Raw genomic sequence first — 22,336 nt, 5'->3', positions numbered from 1 at the left:
TACAAAACAATAACGTATTCTACGAAAACTTATAAGTGTGTTATAAATATAATTTTATTTATTTAATATTATTATAATGAAAAAATATAGATTATATATTTTTTAAAACCAAATTAGTAAAAAAGGTGTGTCTCACAATGTATATATATTTTAGAAAAATAAAATATATTAAAAATATATTTTTTGAGATAAAAAACAGAATAAAAAATAGGATAGAATTGGAGATAAAATATTATTTAACTTAATTTTTTTTATTTTGAGGGAAAAATAAAATAAAATTTGAGAGTCTTAGAGAAAGAGTGAAAGAAGGTGGACCTGTTTATTTTTTAATATAAAAATAATTCTTTATATAAAATAGTATTAGAAATTGATAATATAAAGAATGACGATGAAAATATGGTAGCATTCCAAAATGCAAACATATTTCTCTCTCTCTTACCCAGTGAACACATGACTAAAGTGCGCCATCCACCATGAAAGAAATCAAGAGGGAGAAAGAGAAAAAAAAAAAGCAATAAAGCAAACTAAATAGTCATATGTTGTCATCGTCATAGCACCAGTTGCCCCCTTCTGCATTCCAGACCCACCTTTATGCAGTCTCAGACCAACCCTGTTAAAGGCAAATTCACTGGAATCCCCCATTTTTACACCTTCATAATTCTCTCTCCCACCCTCTCAAAAACCTACAACAACAACAGCAAACAAATCCGGAAGTAGGCGAAGGAAGTTTCAGAAGTTCAGTTTTCTTACAGCTGTTCGTCTCAGATCTGGTGGTGAGTATCTGCATTTTGATCGCTTTTTCTCGCATTGTTTCGATTTTGTTTGGTTTTAAGCAAATTATTTGGTGAAAAATGAAATGAAATTCGTGTTTCCGAAATTATGATCCGATACTAATGTTGCATTTTGTTGAGTTTTATGATACTTTATCCTCTGTGTTATTTTTGTTTCGTTGTTGATTTGATTCCGTTTTTCATTTTATGATGTGATGCTTTGGATTCCTGGAACTTTTCCTATTTAAAGTTGAAATTTGGTACTCTTCTCGAACACGATATCGCCATTGATATTGACTCTAAAGGTTTTTCTACTGATTAAAATGAAAATAGTTGCAAAAAAGTATTTTCATCACTCTAATTCTGGGGTTAATTTCTCACAGAATCAGACAATGTTCTTCATTCAACCATCTCCTTTAGATGTGAGATTACTAGTTCACCATTTTTGTTGAAAAAAAAAAACGATTTGCAGAGTAAAAAGGGCTGATTACCAAATCTCCGCATAAATGAATGACAACCCTAATTATTACTCATCTTATTCTTCCCTTTTTCTTAATAAATTCCATCATTCTTTCTTCCTTTTTTTATTTTAACAGATCTGTGATACCAAAGAAAGCTCTGATTTAACGATGTACAACAACCAGAAATGAAAAGGGTTCATGATTCACAGAAGCTTCCCCTTTCAAGGCCGATGCCTGATAATATTCTCAAACTCCCAAATTCACACTTCAATTTGCTGAAAGAAGACATGAATCACATAAAGCCACAAACTTTTCAAGATTCCAACAGATGGAAAGAGAAGAACACATTACACGACGATGAAGAAGATCTGATGGTAGATATAAACATGTTGAAAGAACCCGATGATTCTTATGATGAAATCGGTTCCACTTCTTTCTCAGGTGCTAGCCACCCCCCTGAACCCATTGACACGGATCTAATGCGACCCGTTTGTGTCCCAATCAATCAAAACAAACCCATGAAACTTGGTGGGCCCTTTTTAGAAGATCTTTCACTTCGCGAAAACTTAACACCAACACCAACACCATCTTCGCCATTTTCCATTTCACGCCCCTCACAAAACCCCGAAAACTCACCGATTTCAGACGAAAAAGAGTGCGTTTGGGACGCATCGTTGCCCCCGAGTGGAAATGTTAGCCCACATAGTAGCATTGATAGTACGGGAGTCGTAACATCCATGAGCACAAGTACATACCGAATGAGCGATGGAATGCTAAGCATCGAACGAAATTTCGGAAATACCAAAACTACCCTTCGTGGGGAGTGTTTAGAAAGTGGGAAAACGAGTATTAGTCGAGCAAGTGATAGTAGTGGGCTTAGTGACGATAGTAATTGGAGTAACTTCACGGGGAGTACAAACAAGCCTCATAAAGGGAATGATCCGAGGTGGAAGGCGATTCTTGCAATTAGGTCAAGAGATGGGCTTTTGGGAATGAGTCATTTTAGGTTGCTTAGATTGTTAGGTTGTGGTGATATCGGGAGCGTGTATCAGTCTGAGTTGAGTGGGACCCGTTGCTATTTTGCAATGAAAGTGATGGATAAAGCATCGCTCGCTAGTAGAAAGAAGCTTTCTAGGGCTCAAACCGAAAGAGATATTCTACAATTGCTTGATCATCCGTTTTTGCCGACTTTATATACTCATTTTGAAACCGATCGATTCTCGTGTTTGGTTATGGAGTATTGCCCCGGTGGTGATTTGCATACGTTGAGACAACGACAACCCGGGAAACATTTCTCCGAATACGCCGCAAGGTATTTTTTTATATTTTTACTGACTGACAAGGGTTCAAGTCTCAGCAGCTGCAGTATCATAGTTTCAATTCCAATGAGTTTTTACGTCATATGACATGACATGACAAGAAACTGTTTATCTGATTTACATCTCACATGACATGACAACAAGACTTGTCAGCCAGCAGACCATTGTATACCTGATTTACATTTTTACGTTGACATTATTATTTTTTTTTTTTGTAGGTTTTATGCGGCGGAGGTGTTACTAGGGCTCGAGTATCTCCACATGCTTGGAGTTGTATACCGCGATTTAAAACCCGAAAATGTTTTAGTCCGCGAAGATGGTCACATAATGTTATCCGATTTCGACCTTTCTTTAAGATGCACCGTATCCCCAACCCTAATAAAATCATCCTCACTAGACTCCGACCCATCAAAACGACCCGCGAACCCGTTTTGTGTCCAACCCGCGTGCATCGAGCCGACATCCGTATGCATCCAACCCGCGTGTTTCCTCCCTCGTTTCTTCCCTCAAAAAAACAAAAAACGAACCCCAAAACCACGATCCGACCCGACCCCACTCTTCGGTCACCTGCCCGAGCTCGTGGCGGAGCCGACCGCTGCCCGGTCCATGTCGTTTGTCGGGACCCACGAATACTTAGCGCCCGAAATCATCAAAGGTGAAGGACACGGAAGCGCGGTTGATTGGTGGACATTTGGAATCTTTTTACACGAACTTTTATACGGGCGGACCCCGTTTAAGGGTGCGGGCAACCGGGCAACTTTGTTCAATGTTGTCGGGCAGCAGCTCAGGTTCCCGGACTCACCGGCTACAAGCTACGCGAGCCGGGATTTGATTAGAGGGTTGTTGGTTAAGGAACCGCAACACCGATTAGGTGTGAAACGAGGGGCTACCGAGATTAAACAGCATCCGTTTTTTGAAGGTGTGAATTGGGCTTTGATTCGGTGTAGTACCCCGCCCGAAGTGCCCAGACCGGTGGAGCCCGAGAGTCCCGGGAAGTTCGGGCAAGTTGAACCGGTCGGGCCGGGCGGGTTGGGCAATAATAGTAAACGAATGGTTGGGACTGGTGTTAAGCCTGGCGGTAAATATCTTGATTTCGAGTTCTTTTAGGTGGGACCCGTCTGGTCAAACCCGGTCAACACCTGACCGGAAAATCCCGGTCAGGACACCTATACTTTTAGCCACTTCATGTTTAGAATTGTGTTGTAATAACTTGACTTGATTCAAACTCATTGTGCAATCTATTGTCTTAATTATTTAGATATTTTATTTTATTTATCAATATTGATAGTGAATAGTGAGTAAAGTAGGTTGTTAATTTATTTTATTATTATTATTATTTTTTTTTTTTTTTTTGCGAGTTGTGTTATATTTTTGTGGGTCCCATTTTTAATGATGGCAAGTTATGATGGAAGTGACCATGAAAGATTGTTGGTGAGATTTTGGAGGCTGAATCTTTTGTTTATTGTTTGTTGTATAATTGGATATCAATCACTATGATGTCATGATTTCTTACTTTATATTGGAGAAAATATATGAAATCAAATATATATATTTGTTGTAGTTGTAAATCAATTTTTGATGTGACAATATATAAGAAAAAAAAAGCAGTTTACTTATTTTACACAAGATTGTGCACACTAATGAAAAAAACGTGTTTTTTTTTTAGTATTTTTAGTTAGTATTATTTTTACATATCTTTATATCTTTTTATGTAGTTTCAAAAGTGTCTTATGTCATTTGGTTTATAACACTTTGATTCACTACCTCTCGTTTTTTTGTCATCTTATAGTATCTTATTGTTATGTTATTTTTTTCACCCTTTTCTCTCACTATTTTTTTGTCATCTTATCGTATCTTATTGTAATGTTATCTTTTTTTTTTTTTTTCACTTTCTCACTTTTTTTTGTCATCTTATCGTATCTTATTGTTATAACTTTTTAACGACGCAAACAAGACAAATTAAAAATGTATTTTTTACTTTATAATAATGTTATCCTTTAAAAGTTGATTGATTTATTGTAATGGTTAATATTATTATTTCCTTTCCCGAAATTAATATGTTTGACAAATATAATACAAATAAGTCAATAACTGCTCATTTCGGATTGATCTTTTTTCCTACGAAGTTGCTTTAAATGTTTCTCATTATAAAAATCATATGGATTTTTATTTTCTTCGGGAAAAAACTTTTTATGTTGCGAAATTATACTTGGCACTCTTTGTAAAACAATATTGCAAAGGTTTTGCCGAATTAACATTTTAATTTTTTTACATCTTGTTAGATGTCTTTTTTTAATTATTTTCTGTTTTTAGAGCTTATCTTTTGTTATATAATCTTTTTTTACATATTCATTTTTTTTTTGTGATTGTAAAGAATGAGACATACTGAATTTTTATATATTAGTATTCACAAACCAACAATATATTGTTATATATACATAAATTTTCCACAATATGCATTACGTGCATCCTCTAATTGCTATTATTTCATGATAAAAACACTTTCGACTTTAATTATTTTAGCGTGGGACCTTAATATGTTGAAAAATGAATGTGGAAGGATGGGTGGGTTAGGACTTAGGATAAGGAGTCATAAGAAATAAGATTGTATAGACTAAAACAAAATAAAAAAGATTTTTTGATCATTACAAATTGTTCCTTCTCTTCTCTAATAATAATAATAATAAAATGAATACCACTTCTTTCTTCCTTCTTCCGTGTTCACCATCTATCTAAAAAAAAAAAAAAAAAAAAAAAAAAAAAAAAAAAGCAATGATAACTTTTTTTTATCTTATTAACAAAAAATGGGGAATGGGCCTACTATAAAAGTTGTAAGTACTTTTATAATTAATAGAATTTTGAACTATCAAAACACTAATACATTTAAAATTCAAAAATATATACTGTTTGACAAATTAATTTTAATTGATAAAATATAATGTTTAGTAATTTTATCTGATAAACTAACTGAAAAATATCAAGTGATAAAAAGATATATAGAAAAATAATTCGATATTATAAGACAAATTATTAAATTAGAGTAAATACTACTAAATAAAGTTCTTCAATGAAAATTCTTGAATCATACTCCCTCCGTCCCAAAATTATAGTCCATCTTTCCTTTTTGGTTTGTCCCAAAATAATAGTCCACTTCTAAAAATAAATAACATTTTTACCAAAATACCCCTCATTATTAATTAACTAACTAAGCATTTAATGGAACATTAAATGCAAAGTAAGGACAAAACTGTCATTTTATTAAATAAAGTTAGTGGTAATTAATGTTTTTCTTAATCTGTGTGTTTTTTGTCTGTGGACAATAATATTGGGACGGAGGGAGTATTATATTGGTAATATTATTACGAATATCTCACATCTTATTGCATGACTCTCGAATATTATCATCTAATTCATATGTATGTATGTAATCATTGTATTGTTGAACAATATTGAAATCTATATATGTTAAGTCACTCCTCCAAATATAGTTATGAAGGATAAATATTGTTGTTATCATATCTATACGAGTCTTCTTACCAACACACATTTGATACAATTTTGAATATATAAATGTAGATTTGATTGGAAACCTCTCGGGCATCGATTTGTGAACAAATAAAAAAATTGCAATAGTAAACACAAATACCACTAATATTTATCGATGTTTAAACTTTGTTTGAGGTATATTTTATATATTCAACAAATAATATTTTTTGTTAATTATCTCTTAGTTTGTTAACCAAACTTTAAACGAAAACCTTGCATATATAAATATAATGTCATCAAAATTTAATAAAATATGATAGACTCAAAATAATTTATAATAAAAGATATTTTTGTTATTATAGAAATAACGTAAGATAAATAAAAGAAATATACCTATCAATAAATAAAACTATTTCTAAGAGAATACAGTACATTCTTGAAAAATGGTTCATTTCATTACATAACACAAATAAATATAAGTTAGGAATAAACATGGAAAATAAATAAATGATATGTTTAAAAGATTATTTTTTTTTATAAATTATTTGAAATGCTAGCCTAAATAACTTAGAAAAAAAACTACATTTTGATCTGCAAAACATGACAAAAAATAAAATAAAATAAAAAACCTTGAAAAACAAGCTACATACTTAGACTATGCTTGATGTAAAAAATTAACTGATAAAAATGATATTTTATAAACCTAACCGGTAAGCTAGTTGGAATATGTTAAATGATATTTTGAAGAATATGTTTTTTGATAATTATTTAATGATAATTATTCTAGGGTATATTTAAAAAGTTGCTCTATTTAGGTTTTTTTAAGGGTGTTTGAGATTGTTTTTTGAATTTCTTTTTAGATAAAAATACTTATTGACTTATGGTGGTGACAAAAAATATTTTTTAAAAATGTTTTAATTATCTTTTATGGTGTAAAGACAATAAGTCAATAACTTAAAAAATGTTTGACTTTAAATCTCATTTATAAAGCTATTTTGGTTGAAAAGCTAAAACAAGTTTCAAAAAACAAGTTTTACAAGTTTTTTAAAATCTTTTTTTGAAGTTAACAGAAAAACTATTTTGCAAAATGTTTGAGTTTGTCAAACATTTTTTCTTTTACTTATTGACGATTCAAAAAGTCAATAAATCAATAATTTGTTTTGAAAAACAAATCCCAAAAACCCCATAAAAAAACTAACTTACAAACTATTTTTTGACTTTTTAAACATAGCTTAAAAAAACTTTAAAAACAAAAAGAAAGAGAAAATTGCATATTTAGCCAAATATACTAATTACTTTGTGGAAAATAACCAAAAAAAAAACCAAAATTGCATTTTTAGTCACTAAAATCGGAAATGAGTATAATCCATCTACGATTTCGCCATGTCATCTGCGAACATACAAGTGGCTAAGCACATACATGTTTTAGTCACTTGTACGTTCGCAGTTGGTTTTTTTTCCACTGTATATATACCCATTTTTCAACCTAAAATCGCAGATGAACTATGAACATCTACGATTTCCTCTCCTTCTGAACTGCGATTGTGAATTCTTTTTTTTTTTAATTCATTTATTAGTTTTGGCTATGAAATTGATAGGTTTGACTACAAAACAACTTTATTATATATAAATTTTTTTAGTAAATTATCATTTTTATTGTTATTTTTTTGAAAATTTTGTTTAAAATATCTCTAAGGAAATTATCCATGATATCATCCATGATAACTCTAAGGAAATGAGAGAGAGAGAGAGAGATTTTCTCTAAAAAAAAAGTGAAAAATAAAGAAAAAAAAAACATTTTTACACTAGATCCCACAAAATCGCATATGGAAGGGCACTTATACATTTGCAAATGGAAGAACAAAATCACATATAGGTTTAATCCATCTGCAATTTTAAAAGCTATTTTTGTAATTTGAGTTTTTTTTTAACATGCCAAACAAGCAAGGCCTTACTATTATAAGTAGCTGCAACATGTTAGAATATAACCACAAACACCTGTGTCAATGCTTAAATTTTTACGAAAATATTAACAAATTTTAGCAATGGTAATGAGTTTCGTTAATAATTATTTATTATTCAGAATTAAGTAATCTATTTATATATAAAAAATAAAATTATAAAAGTATTTTTCATAACAAAAAAAAAAAAAAAAAGTTTTCACGTGCACAGTGTACTCCTAGGACCACAAAGAAAATATAGAATATAAAGGACCAACAAGTTAACAAAACCCACGTGAAAAGTCATTTTCACCCCTGAAAACCTAAACCAAATAGGGAACAAGCAATCTTTTCTTGGAAGATTCAACCAAAACATTCAAGGAACCACACACATCAAGCTTTCCCATTTAGGAACATTCATAGTATTTGGTTTACCAGCCACGTGCCAGTCACGTGACCCTGTATCTAATCGACCAATTTCAAAATCTTGATTATAATACAACATCAACAAAGCAGCACATGGCTTTTCATGGAGATACAGCTGCAGCCACCGATTGATCTTTCGGAAAACCAAAATTCTCAAACATTCCCTGAAATAAAAATAAAAATAAAAATAATTATTTCTGTCAAATTCAAAGTTTTATAACAATAATATATGAAAAAACATACCATGGCATCGTTGATTGCAATAGTCACACAATAATGCTCCTGAAAAAAATGGTCAATATTATCAATGTTAGTTTGACTTTCAAAAGTCAAACACAATGAAAGAAGTAGAGTTCTATAATATAATGAGATATGATGTAAAAAACAATAACAATAATAATAATAAATTGTTTTTTTAATTTAAAATTTAAAATCTAACAAACTTGCCTGCATCATGTACCATTCTTCAAACTCATCAAACAATTCCAATCGTTCAATCCTAATTAACCAAAAAACATTCAAAATTTAAACACTTTTTTTTAATAATAAATGAAAAGATCGAAAAACCAAAAATACCTTTGACGTTCTTGAGGATCAATGAAGCTTGTATAGATCTTCAGCATATCCCAAGCATCAGCTCTCTAAAACTCATCATAACAACATACTTTCATTTATTACTTAAGACAAAAGAAATCATTAAAAATAAAGGCTAAATGCAAGAAATAGCAACATACTTTCATTTATTTGTTTATTTTATTTATAGAATAAACAGATGAACAAAAGTACATTGCTATTTCTTGCATTTAATCTTTAAAAATAAAATACCTGCCAACCACGTTCAAGGAAAAGTTTTTCCTTATCATGCAATGTTGGTGTATCATAAATGCCCAAAAGTCCACACCCTCGACTCTTAAGAAAGATAAATTCACAACAAGATAGTGTTAGAAGGGTAAAATGGTCATTTACTCACATTCAGACAAATTATATACATCTTTTACAGTCATTTTTATAGGACAAAAAATAGCAAACATATTACCTCCAAATTTCTCATCATCTGCTGTCCAAAAGCATCATGTGGAAGAATCTGTTTTACACGAAAATAAAATATGATAACATATATATATATATATATATATATATATATATATATATATATATATATATATATATTATTAAAAGCTAAGAAAACCTAATTTACTAAGTTAACAAAAAAAAAAAAAAAAAATATTTCGCAACATAAGTGAAGAACAGAAGAAGCTAAATTGGCTTATTCCATTTAGAAAGATATTGATGCGATTGACTTTTTTGAAAAGATTTTATTGAAGGGTATTTTGGTCAAAATACCTGCTCGTATAAGAAGAATATTGATGTAGAAAAAGTTTTTGAAGCCCATTGAACAATAGCACGACTTGATTCAGGATCCAAGTATATTAACACACATTCTGCAATTATAAATGTTGGCAAGCTGATGCTAACATTAGTAGCATTAAAGCTTAAATATAAAATTAAAAAAATAATTATTCCTCCTTCCCTATATTTAACAATAGGGTTAATCTCATAAAAGAAAAGACCATATATTTTGTGTTTTTTTCCGGATTAAACCTCAACTTTATTTTATTTTTTTTCCTGAAAAAGACCTTACATTTTTTCATTTTTTTCGATCTAACCCTTTTAGTCATTTTTTTTCCGAAAAAACTTGTAAACATGAGGTTTTTATTTGGGAAAAAAATAAAAAAGTTGAGGGTTTTTTCGGAAACAGTTAGAAGGTTTGAGGGTTTTTTGGGAAAAAAAGACAGTTGAGGGTTTTTTTGGAAGAAATGAAAAAATACAAGGTCTTTTTAAGGAAAAAAAATAAAGTTGAGGTTTAATCCGGAAAAGACACAAAATATAAGGTCTTTATGAGGTTAACCCTTAAAAACATATAATTATACTTTTTGGGACATTTGATTTTTTTTGCAAAATATCCAACATAAATTATCTATTAATTAAGGTGATCAACAATGATATACACATCTTCAATCTAAAAAACAAAATAGTGTAGAACTTATGACTAATTGTCGAAAATACCCTTTGTTAATGACAAAAAAAAAAACTTGTAGACAGAAAGGAATGCATTTTATATGAATTTCTTATATTATATGTAAAATGTATTCACAATGCATAATTTAAAGTCCTACTCTATACATTATTTTAATTATAATCAACAAACTTTTATTTTCGAATGTAACGAAATTGAAAGATAACAGAGTCTCATTAAAACCCAAATAAGTAAAAAAAAAAAAAAAAAAAAAGATAACTTTTAGTTATTACTTAAAAGATAAAATGTTAATTTAACCAAAATAATGAAAATTTTTAAAAAGATTTGTGATGTTAAAATTACACAAATAAAATTGGGTTACATTGCAATTTTTGCATTCCATTCCATGATAATTTTAGAAAAAAAAAAAAATGAAATTTAAAAAAACTAGAAGGGATCACATTCCTTCAGCAATAGTTCATTCCATTCCATTATGATTATACTAAACACTATGATTTAGCACATACCTTGGATCCATATGAGCTGATATGAGTTCATTTAAGCTTTCTACATCTCTCAAATCAATAGGTAGAAGTTTGTAATTATCACTAATTACTTCTCCTTTTTCTGCACAAATTATTGCAAATCCCAACTTAATCATTGTTATAAAGAAAAACATTAATAAAAATGAAGAAATATAAAAGGGAGTTGCATTTACCTCGACAAATCGAGGCTGATTCACTGATTTTTTCCCTTAATTGAGCAGAAGTTTCAATAATTGTTGCTTTTTTACAAGTTACCTATATTAATTGGAAGTTTTTAATCAATAAATAATAAAGTTAGAAAATTAGTTTTTCAATTTCTCACCTCCTTGAAATCTAGTTCAACGTATAAATGTGGCGCCTTTCCTTCATCCTGCAAGTGATTTAAATTTAGTTTTGAGCATTATTTTAAACCAAAAATAGTTAGTTTTGATTTTGAAACAGATATCTAAAAAAAATGTTTCAAACCACAACTGAAAGGACTAAACTACCCTCAACATTACTTAGTACTATGTTGTATCAAACCATTTAAACAAAAGGTGTATGTAGTAATGAGAAACCTGCAACTGAAAGTATGTTGTATCAAAACCAGCTCCCAATGATAAAATCTGCTTCTTCACATGATCTCCATTTGATTTTGTTTCACAATTCAGAAATTGATTTAGAATCTTCCGGAAAGTTGACCAACGAGCAAAGTAACCTACAAAAGTCAACAACCATTTCAACACTAAGTAATGTAAGCTCTAGTTTATGATAGTAAAAAAAAAAAAAAAAAAGAGAGAGAGAGAAACATACCACGATTTATAATTGGAGATCTTCTCACAGGTCTCCTTACAAACAAATGTACATAGTCATCTTTGATATATTTTTTCTTCACACAAGACCTTCAGCCATCCATAGAATACAATTAATGTTATCTTCCAGAAATGTATAAACTGAATGTTTTACAAATGTAACTCACAAATGATGCTTATTTTAAAAGGGATCGAGTATTTTTAACAAAAGGAATTGAATTTCATGGGTTTTAGGAAAGAATGTTGAATTCCATAGTTAAAGGATTAGATTTCCATACTCATTTGCAACCACATGTGGGATTGGTATGGAACTGAATTCCGATTCCGGTCACATCCCATGGAATATGGTGAGCCAATAGCCGATTGAACAACTTTTCGAATCATCATACTTGTATTTATAAAATTTCGCAAAAATTGGGTTTAGATCGAAACATTTCGACATTTACCATTTCAATCGGTGCCCGGTATTCGAACATGTGATAAAACCTAATCCAAAATCAATCTCAATTTGAGGTTTACTTCGGGAACCCTATTATTTACAGCATAGGGGTATACCTAAATGAAATGGGATGAAATTTAGGGAAAATGATATGCGATTAACATACAATTTGCTGGCGGAAGCATCGTCATTTGTAGCTTGAACAGCTGCTCTGTTGCTACGCGAATCTCCCATGGATTTCTCCATCTTCTTCTCTTGTCCAAGATTCGTTGCCGCAGTTGAAAAAAAACAGAAATCTCTTGTTGTTTATACGATAAGATTCCTTCAAATTGACGCTATTTATAACTTCCCTAGGTTAAAACCCGTGAACCATTTTGAATTGAATTTAAAAATTAATTATTTAATAAAATATTATATCAATAATTCTGATAACTTATAAATTGTAATATTAAATATTTAGATAATTTTTTTTATTGGTAATTATTTAATTACTAACTAAATGGGAAGTATTTAATTAGGAATGAAGATTTTTTAAAACTATTTTTTTTATTCATCATTCTAATTGGACATATGCAGATGATACAATACCAATGTGTGTAATGAAATTAACATAAAATACAACAATACGTAATTATAAAAAATACAGTAATATGATGGATTAAGTGTGATTTCCTAAAATTGAATAAAACGACGTTACAAAAAAGTTGGCTACAAATTTCGAAAAACTTCCTTATAAACAACATTGGAAGTTTTATTTGTGAGTTTGTCATCTTTATCTAAAATTAATAATTTTAATCCCTCTCTACTCTGAACTCTAGATAAGGCAACATACAATTGTCCATATGAAAAAACTGGATCTTTCAGAAACAGACCAACCTTTGACAACGATTGTCCTTGACTTTTGTTAATAGTCATTGCAAAACATACAGCCAAAGGAAACTGTCTTCTTGTGAATTTGAAGGGAATCTTTTTTTCTGATGGAGTTAAAGACATTCTTGGAATAAAAGTCCGATTTCCAATATTAGTTCCAGTTATTATACGTGCCTCAATAACACGTTTGCCCAATGATAACACCTGTAGTCTTGTGCCATTACATAAGCCGTTTTTCTGATCAATATTTCTCAGTAACATTACTGGAACACCAATTTTTAAAACTAATTTATGATTTGGTAAACCGGATACTTTGAGTCCATTTAATACATCAGGAGAGTATAGATTTGCATCAAATTGATCATGGAGAAATTCGGATTCACATATGCAGTCTGAACTTAAATATTCAACTTGATCTCCTGGAAACTTCTTAAGTAAACGGTCGTTTATTTCCTGGACAACTTCATTTTTTGGAGCAAGTATCGCTCTTTCTTGGAAATAATTTATATCGCTATAGTACTCTAAAATTGAAGGATATACAAACTCAATTAAGGAACCTATAGGATCATGTGAATCATTAATGAGAATATCATCCGGAATATCGATAATCGTTTCACCGTCGTTCGGACCACCAAGTTTTCCTTCTCTTATATCCAACAACCAATTTGCAAAATCTCTTATTTTTCCTATATCTGATTGATCCCTTCCAACAGTTAGCCTCATGTTTTTTGTTAATCTATGGACTTTGCAATGTTCCCATAAATATGAAGAACTCAAAGAAGCATTTACAATGTTCTGTCTACTGCCACCCGGCACGAATCGATGACCTATTTGACCAGCTCCAAGGGGCTAGTTATTTTTCTAAAATAGATTTACGGTCCGGGTATCACCAACTCAGAGTCCGGGAAGAGGATATTCCAAAAACCGCTTTCCGAACTCGTTACGGACATTATGAATTTGTCGTAATGCCCTTCGGTCTAACGAATGCCCCCGCCGCATTTATGGACCTAATGAATCGAATCTGCCGACCGTTTCTCGACAACTTTGTCATTGTTTTTATCGATGACATCCTCGTCTATTCTCGAAACAAGGAAGAGCATGGCCAACATCTCCGACAAGTCTTAGAAACTCTACGATCATAAAAGCTATACGCCAAACTCTCCAAGTGTGAGTTCTGGCTGCGGAGCGTGAACTTCCTAGGCCATGTAGTCAGCCGAGATGGAATCCATGTGGATCCCTCTAAGGTCAAAGCGGTAGAAGGTTGGGCAATCCTGACAACGCCCACGGAAATTCGTCAATTCTTGGGATTAGTAGGCTACTATAGGAGATTCATTCAAAACTTCTCTAAGATCGCCAAGCCACTTACCTCGCTTACGCAAAAGGGCGTACCATTCAAATGGACAGACAAACAAGAAATCGCATTTCGAACCTTGAAGCAAGCTCTCTGTAGCGCACCTGTACTATCCCTACCTGAAGGAACGGAAGATTTTGTAGTCTACTGCGACGCATCAAATCAGGGTTTAGGTTGCGTTCTCATGCAACGTGGGAGAGTCATAGCCTATGCATCCCGCCAGCTAAAGACGCATGAAGTGAACTACACAACCCATGATCTAGAGTTGGGAGCTGTAGTCTTTGCCCTAAAAATTTGGAGGCATTACCTTTACGGTACAAAGTGCACCATCTTCACAGATCACAAGAGTCTCCAACACATCTTAAACCAAAAGGAGTTAAACATGAGGCAACGAAGATGGGTTGAGTTGCTAAATGACTATGAGTGCGAGATTAAGTACCACCCAGGCAAGGCCAACATAGTAGCTGATGCATTAAGCCGGAAGGAGTACTCTAGCCGTCGTACGAAAACTCTCTCAATCACCATTCAATCTCATCTAGTCACCCAAATCGCGTCGGTACAGTCAGAGGCCATGAGAATGGAAAATAGAGCTAGCGAGGCATTGCGCGGGATGGAAAAGAACCTAGAAACAAGGGAGAATGGGGTATACTACTTCATGAACCGTATTTGGGTCCCTAAACTGGGAGGGTTTAGAGATGTTGTCATGAAGGAAGCCCACAAGACGCGATACTCCATTCACCCCGGTTCTGATAAGATGTATTTGGATATTAAACAACACTATTGGTGGCCTAACATGAAGGCGGAAATCGCGACCTACGTCAGCAAGTGCCTTACATGCGCCAAAGTAAAGGTGGAATACCAGAAACCATCAGGATTGTTGCAGCAACCGGAAATTCCCGAGTGGAAATGGGAGGGGATTTCAATGGATTTCGTCACCAAGCTACCCAAGACGTCGGACGGACTGGATACCATATGGGTAATAATCGATCGACTGACGAAATCTGCCCATTTCCTGCCAATCAAAGAATCTTACAAGATGGAGAGACTGACACGGTTGTACCTACGAGAAATCGTGAGACTCCATGGAGTGCCAAAATCCATTATCTCGGATAGGGACAGTAGGTTTACGTCCCGATTTTGGCAATCACTTCATAAGGCGATGGGAACAACCCTTGATATGAGCACTGCTTATCATCCTCAAACGGATGGTCAAAGTGAGAGAACTATCCAAACACTCGAAGATATGCTCCGTGCATGCGTGATAGACTTCGGAAAGTCTTGGGATACTCACCAACCATTAATCGAGTTCTCATACAACAATAGTTACCATTCGAGCATCAAGGTGGCTCCTTTCGAAGCACTTTACGGGCGTAAATGTAGATCACCGTTATGTTGGGCTGAAGTAGGTGACACCCAGCTAGCAAAAATGCATGCGTCGGACAAAACATTAACGGGACCTGAGATCTTTCGCGAAACCACAGAAAAGATCGTTCAAATCAGGGCTTGACTGCAAGCATCGCGTGACCGACAAAAGAGCTACGCTGACAAACGACGAAAACCCTTAGAATTTCAGGTCGGTGATCGAGTACTGTTAAAAGTCTCGCCCTGGAAGGGGGTTATACGTTCGGGAAAAGGGGAAAGCTGAATCCGCGATACATTGGACCTTTCGAAATCATCGCTCGAATTGGTCCGGTAGCATATAGACTACAACTACCCGCAGAGCTAAATGGTGTACACCCCGTGTTTCATGTCTCTAATCTGAAGAAGTGCCTATCAGATGAAACCCTTGTCATTCCTCTGGACGAAATCGAAATCAATGAGAATCTCCTGTTCGTCGAAGAACCCATCGAAATCATGGACAGGGAGGTGAAGCGTACTAAGCAGAGTCGCATCCCGATTGTGAAGGTACGGTGGAACGCAAAGCGTGGGCCAGAATTCACATGGGAACGCGAAGACCAAATGAAACAGAAGTACCCTCACCTATTCTAACATTCTCAAATCTAGCTTTCAAACAGAATTTCGGGACGAAATTCCCTCTAACGGGGGGATGATGTCACAACTGGAAATTTTGTGTCATGTAATCCATACACTCTAACTAATGTGAATCAAAAACTTCAATCAAATACATTATACAAATACTACAAATAGTCATCAAACAATTGGAAGACCCTAGAAGTTCTTGTTAAGTCCATTTTGGACTAGAACTTCCTTATTGGATCCAAATGGACCAATAAGCTTCCAATTAGATTATCATGAGCTTAGAACCTTAATTGGGCTCTAATTGGACCCACATTCATTTATTTCAATATTTTGGGCTAGGTGGAACCTAGAATGAAATAAATCGCAAGCTTTGATCCATAATTTAACCTAACCTAGCTTAATGAAGCATAAAAATCACAATTTTATTTTATAAGGCCAATAAGCACCCCACACTACCTCTAATGTTGGGCTTAGGGGCAAAAAGCCCAAAAATCCTTTCTTCTCTCCCCATTCTCGGCCCAAGCCCAAGGAAAAAGGGAGAGTTGACCTTGGGTTGCCACCTCATTTTTACCCATAGGATCTCCATGCAAAATCTCATTCATCCATGCAAGCATCACCTCAAGGTCTTTTCTTCCTTCTCTCTCTCCCTCCCCCTTCTTCTTGTTTCGGCCGAGGCTAACCAACACACACACACACCTCACAAATTCTCTCAAAATTCTCTCAAGAAACTCTCTCCTTCCTCTCCAAAAATTTCGAGAATTCCAAGAGGATTTCAAGGGGATTTTTGCAAGATTAACATCATCTAAGGTAAGATTATGCATGGATCTATGATTTATATTCTTTTTGTTATCAAATCCCTTTCTAATCCATGCAAAAATCGTGATTTTGCACCTTAGAAAGCTTCATACACTCGAAAACTTCATCAAGGGTGCTAAGGCCAAAAATCACCAAACTTTCTTCTATTCTTTCTTCAAAAACCGAACCAACACCCAAGGTGAGTTTCATATCCCCTTATTTTCGAATTTTTATGAGTTTTTATGGGGGAGAATACAAGAAAATGTGAAGATCCATCATTATGTGTATGTTGTGGTTGATTTCTATGCTTACATGTATGTTTTGTATGATTTTATTGATAGATCTAGGGTGATATGCTAAAAACCGAGTCATATATTTTATCATAACACAAAATAGACTATCACATGCAAAGTATACTAAGAAAATGGCTAAATAGCTTAACACCACTTAACTTGGGCTAAAAACTCAATTTTTTTGACAAGAAATGTTGAAAATACAAAGTTGAAGGGCCTAATATGAAACATTTCGAAATCTGATGGGTGAGATGAACCAAAACAGTTTACATAATGTATTTTTCTGAAAATATACTATTTAGAGGGTTAAAAACATAAATTCCAAGCTTATTGGGCTAAATATGACATTTTCGGCCCAATAAGGCCCAATATGCGAAATTTTCTAAATTGGAGGACCAAAACTGCATTTTTCTGTAAAAAAGTGGGCTATAAGTGTTCCATATGCTTTTCAAAGGTTTAAAATGCTTTCCAAATTTAAAAGGGACCAAAATTGTAAAATTTTTCCAAATTGGGTCAAAAATGTAAAAGTTGCGAAAAATAGGGGCTATAACCGAGAAAATTGAAGTTTCAAGGGCTTAAACTGTTTTCTATGATAAGTTTGCTGGAAAAATACTTATGTCAATAATTTTTGGTATAAAAATGTCAAGAAAATTGATTTAAGAACCAAACCGGAAAGTTTTTAAATAAAGGGGTAAAAAGAGTAAATTCTTCAATTAAGGAGGGGCTGAAAACAGAAAATCTTCAAGGCTAGTTAATATATGCAATTTGACCAATTGATGGTAACACGCTTGTCGACGAAATACAATATACTACAATACCAAAAGTCGTTGTCAAACGAATTGGTTCGGTCTCGAACCAATAAAAATCCAAAATCACTAACACGACGAAGCTACGACATTTCGATTCATAAACATAACGATTACGATTACATGCGAGTGTGCACAGACGTCTACGCACCATCTTTGGGCCCCAAAAGTGTAAAATCTTGTATGTTGAGCCTAGCTAGCCCAACGACCTGATCTTAAGGCCAGAAGGTCTCTCTCTCTTACGAAGTGTTGGGTTTTACCGACTTGACATAACGTAAAAGGACTTTCAATGGCAAACATGCTGCTGGTCCCCAAGGGTCCTTCAGTGCTGCTAGTAAAGTCTGTAACTCACGATTGCGAGTTGGGCTTCGGGCCCTTCGCAATTGCATTTGGTCTCGGACGACGCGGGGAAACCCCGAAGGTTTCGTACCTTCTCCCTTCCCTCCGGTCGTGGGACTTTACAAGTCCGGGAGGATCGAGTCGCGTGAAGATTTACGAGTGACGCCTAAAAGGATCACTTGTAAGGTTGTTGACTTGACGTTTTCACTAACGCATGTCCCAACACTTCACCACTCTCGGTATTCTCGATGCCTCCGGAATACAACGATACAACGATAGGAAAACGTCGGGTTTTCCTAGGATTTCAATAACGATTACGAATTTCCGGTCGAATTTCACAACTCTTACGCTTACATCTATAGAATTCAAACAAGCATACTCATGGATCATTACCTATTTTTATTACACCATTCAATTTCTAGAAAATATCGGATTTTCTAAAGGTTTCAAACAACACACTGGATTTCAAACTCTACTTATGAACTCACCAACATTTCATATGTTGACGTTTTTCAAAATACTTGTATTCTCAGGTAACAGATAAAGTGAAGATGATTTGTACTCACTGACGTTTTGCTGTGAATTAAGTAGTACCAAACAGTTATTTCTTTGAATGTAATTTTTGGAACAATGTAATGAATGTAAACGTTACCAGTTGTATCATTTCCAAATGTTGGTGATGTATAATGTTATGTTTCATGTGTATGCATTGTTATGGTATTCAATGAGTCACGATAGCCCCCGGACGTTTCCGCCGTCTGGTTCGGGGGTGTGACAATGCATGGACAATTCATATTTTCAGCTCCACATGGACCATGAATCATAAACTCATTTACAAGTGAATACAATTCAGGATCTTCAATTCTGTCTGGTATCTCTGCTGAAATTATTGGATCGATAAGTTCAACAGTTGGTAGCTTGTTGTCAGAATGCATGAATAGACATATATGACTATGCGGCAAACCTCTTTTTTGAAATTCAATGGTATAAACATCTGTAAAAGAATTTGACAAAAAATAAAAGAGAATGTGATTAGATATCAAAACATATTTAAAATATAATAATAAGATCAATGTTTTATAAAAAAATTAAAAATATAGTTTTAATTACATGCTTGAACTTTGCCGAAAATTTGATTCTCCCTTAAGTCTTTAATGAATGCATCAAGCTTGATCTTAAACAACCTACATAGTATATCAGGTCTGTCTTCTGGTTGAAGTGAAGTATCCTTAAGAAACCTTTTAATCTCAGGCCATTTGGGATTACACGTAAAGGTTATGAAGAAATCAGGATATCCAAACCATTTACATAGTGACATGGCATCCAAATAGTTTTGCAGCATATAGAGTGCACCTCCGGTAAAGGATGAAGGTAATATGACACGTTGGCCAACATTCGAGATATCAGTCATTCCTTGAGCTTTTTGGTTACGTAAATTTTCATAAGAATCACATCTAAGAACATGTTGTTGCCTACGTATGTAGTACATTCTCTCCGTTTCCATCATAGTATAGGCATCTACCAGAAATTGTTGAAACAACCTTCTTGAATTAAGTATGAGAGAGAACGAATGATCTCTGTCTTGAATCCTATAAGCGAAATATTCTCTCATTGTACATTTCGCACGCTTGCTGTTGGTCGTAAATGACACACCTCTATGGAGAATGTCAACACTATAACCATCATCCCCATATAGAAATAGCAATGGATATTGGAGAGGAAGGTACGAAGGATGCAATTTACTGATACGTTGTAGACAACCATTTTTTTGTTTGAACGACGATATCCCTCTTTTCGATTGAATCCGAAATGTCACCAATTATTAAAGCAGCAACCTCAGAAGCAGTCGGTAGGTTATATGTTCTTCCATCTTGCTCCCTTCTCTCGATAAGTCGTAATTTCATATCAACTTCTGGATTTTTTTGAAAAGTATCTCTTACCATTCTATAAGATCTAACCAAGACATTATTTGAATCCAACATCACCTTAATATCTTTAACAATATCACTATCAGTTGATGTTGATTGATCTTTTTCACCACTAAAATAAATAAATTTATACATAATATTAGTAATATATACATAATATATATATATATATATATATAATAATAGATTATGAATAAGAAGTTTGAGAAAATACCGAAAACATCTTTGTCTATTTGTAATTTCGTTGTCAGTGTCATAAATGTATAACTGAGAGAATTTTGGTTCCGATCCTTTTGCTGGAAAAAGACTTCCAATACTATGATAATTTTGACCACCCAATCTGAAAATGTAAGGAGCGTTTCCTCTATTGATTGAAGAGTCAATTTTACCACCCATCGACGTGAAAGAAAACATTGAATTGTAACGTCGAATGTTTTTCATGAAATGTTTGCTTTTTGAATCCATATTTCGAAACATTCTTTCATAAGTAGGGGGTGCATTCTTTAAGTCTGGAAGTTGAACTTTACCGTAACCACAACATAATGAATAATCCGTGTTCCCATTTTCTTTACCTCTAATGGATTCATTTCTCCATAACTTTGCACGACATGTTTGACATACAACATCTTGATCACCATGATCCAAATATTCTGTAAAATAAAAGCGTTGAATAAAATATCAATGAATTTTATAATTATATAGAACATAGTATCTGAAATGTAAAATGGATTTTAATTTTTTCATTACCATTTGAGATACCAACTATACGATTTTCATTGTTCACTTGATGTATATTTTCTACATCTTCTGTCAAATCAATCAATGGGATAGGGGATAAATGTCTTGTCTTCGTTTTTAATTTATGACATCCTGGATTTAACTTGATTGATGATGAAGAAGTTGTTACTGTAGATGCATTTTTTGATGTCATATCATTTGAAAGTACATGGTACTGTCTTTTCTTTGCTAACTTGGAAGTGATATATTTATCGAAACTAATGTTATCTGAATAAAATAAAAATAAATTAGTTAACTAAATAAATAAATATTTACATAATGGATAATAGTATATTTTAAAAACCATAAATAATTACCATTCGTAATGTTAGATAACGGATTTATAACATTTGTAATGTTAGAAAATGGAGTTCTAACATCTGTAAAGGAAGGACAGTATTGTATGGTTGTGTTATGCTTTGCAGGTGTTGTAAATGAATTGACATTTTGAGTTTGACGAACAATGTTGGTTGATTGATCTGCAAATAGAAATAACTTATAAAACTTCTAAATATATGTATTCAACTATATAACAGTAAAAGATGGAATATAAAATACTAATACGGTTATAGTTAATGGTTTTTTTGAAGAGATGCTGTAATGATATACTTGGAACGTTTGATATTGTTTTTATTTTCTTTGATCTTTTATTTTCCAAATATATTTTTCTTTGTCTTTTTTTCTCTTTGGCCTGCATGTGGTACATGTTACTGTTGTTTTCTGCATAAGAAGACATAGGTTAGGAAATGAAATGTGAAATTATGTACATAATATGTTTATATAATACAATTGAAGTTAGTTAGAATTAAATAAATAATAATAATAAAGTAAATGTATTTAAAAAGTTACCTTTATTAATTTGTTTATTAAAATGTTTAACAAAATTTGCAAATATTAATTTACTCTTTTATAATATATTTTTAAAAAATTAGTAAATTGAAGATTTTAAAAAGTTACCTGATATCAATTATTTCCCTGATGAGCATCATGACTCATCATCCTC

General features: G+C 33.0%; 3 protein-coding genes across 3 annotated transcripts; 1 reads left to right on the top strand and 2 right to left on the bottom strand.

The window, feature by feature from the left end:
• The first annotated feature begins 396 nt into the window (after positions 1-396).
• Positions 397-3,842, top strand: LOC145037748 (Protein kinase superfamily protein). The gene is made up of 3 exons (XM_078986453.1): positions 397-773; positions 1,367-2,543; positions 2,769-3,842. Exons 2-3 carry the CDS (start codon positions 1,417-1,419, stop codon positions 3,655-3,657), a joined length of 2,016 nt encoding a protein of 671 aa, XP_078842579.1. The 5' UTR covers positions 397-773; positions 1,367-1,416; the 3' UTR covers positions 3,658-3,842.
• Positions 3,843-8,309: 4,467 nt separating this feature from the next.
• Positions 8,310-12,506, bottom strand: SBI1 (Leucine carboxyl methyltransferase). The gene is made up of 13 exons (XM_078986452.1): positions 12,361-12,506; positions 11,757-11,845; positions 11,522-11,661; positions 11,287-11,334; positions 11,138-11,219; positions 10,947-11,046; positions 9,747-9,867; positions 9,439-9,486; positions 9,228-9,311; positions 8,979-9,043; positions 8,850-8,901; positions 8,646-8,684; positions 8,310-8,566 (listed from the first exon to the last, which is right to left on the bottom strand). The coding sequence occupies exons 1-13, from the start codon at positions 12,438-12,440 to the stop codon at positions 8,504-8,506; spliced, it is 1,011 nt and encodes a 336-aa protein (XP_078842578.1). The 5' UTR covers positions 12,441-12,506; the 3' UTR covers positions 8,310-8,503.
• A 6,511-nt stretch (positions 12,507-19,017) lies between these two features.
• LOC145036316 (uncharacterized) lies at positions 19,018-22,069 on the bottom strand. The gene is made up of 8 exons (XM_078984763.1): positions 22,045-22,069; positions 21,651-21,812; positions 21,316-21,561; positions 20,771-21,206; positions 20,390-20,668; positions 19,739-20,301; positions 19,475-19,622; positions 19,018-19,021 (listed from the first exon to the last, which is right to left on the bottom strand). The coding sequence occupies exons 1-8, from the start codon at positions 22,067-22,069 to the stop codon at positions 19,018-19,020; spliced, it is 1,863 nt and encodes a 620-aa protein (XP_078840889.1).
• Between the last annotated feature and the right edge of the window lie 267 nt (positions 22,070-22,336).

This window comes from Lactuca saligna, chromosome 3 (genome assembly GCF_052625555.1).
Source record: "Lactuca saligna cultivar CGN05327 chromosome 3, ASM5262555v1, whole genome shotgun sequence".
NCBI classification, from domain to species: Eukaryota; Viridiplantae; Streptophyta; class Magnoliopsida; order Asterales; family Asteraceae; genus Lactuca; species Lactuca saligna.
Note: the sequence above shows the minus strand (reverse complement) of the source record. Positions and strands in the feature narration are given on the sequence as shown.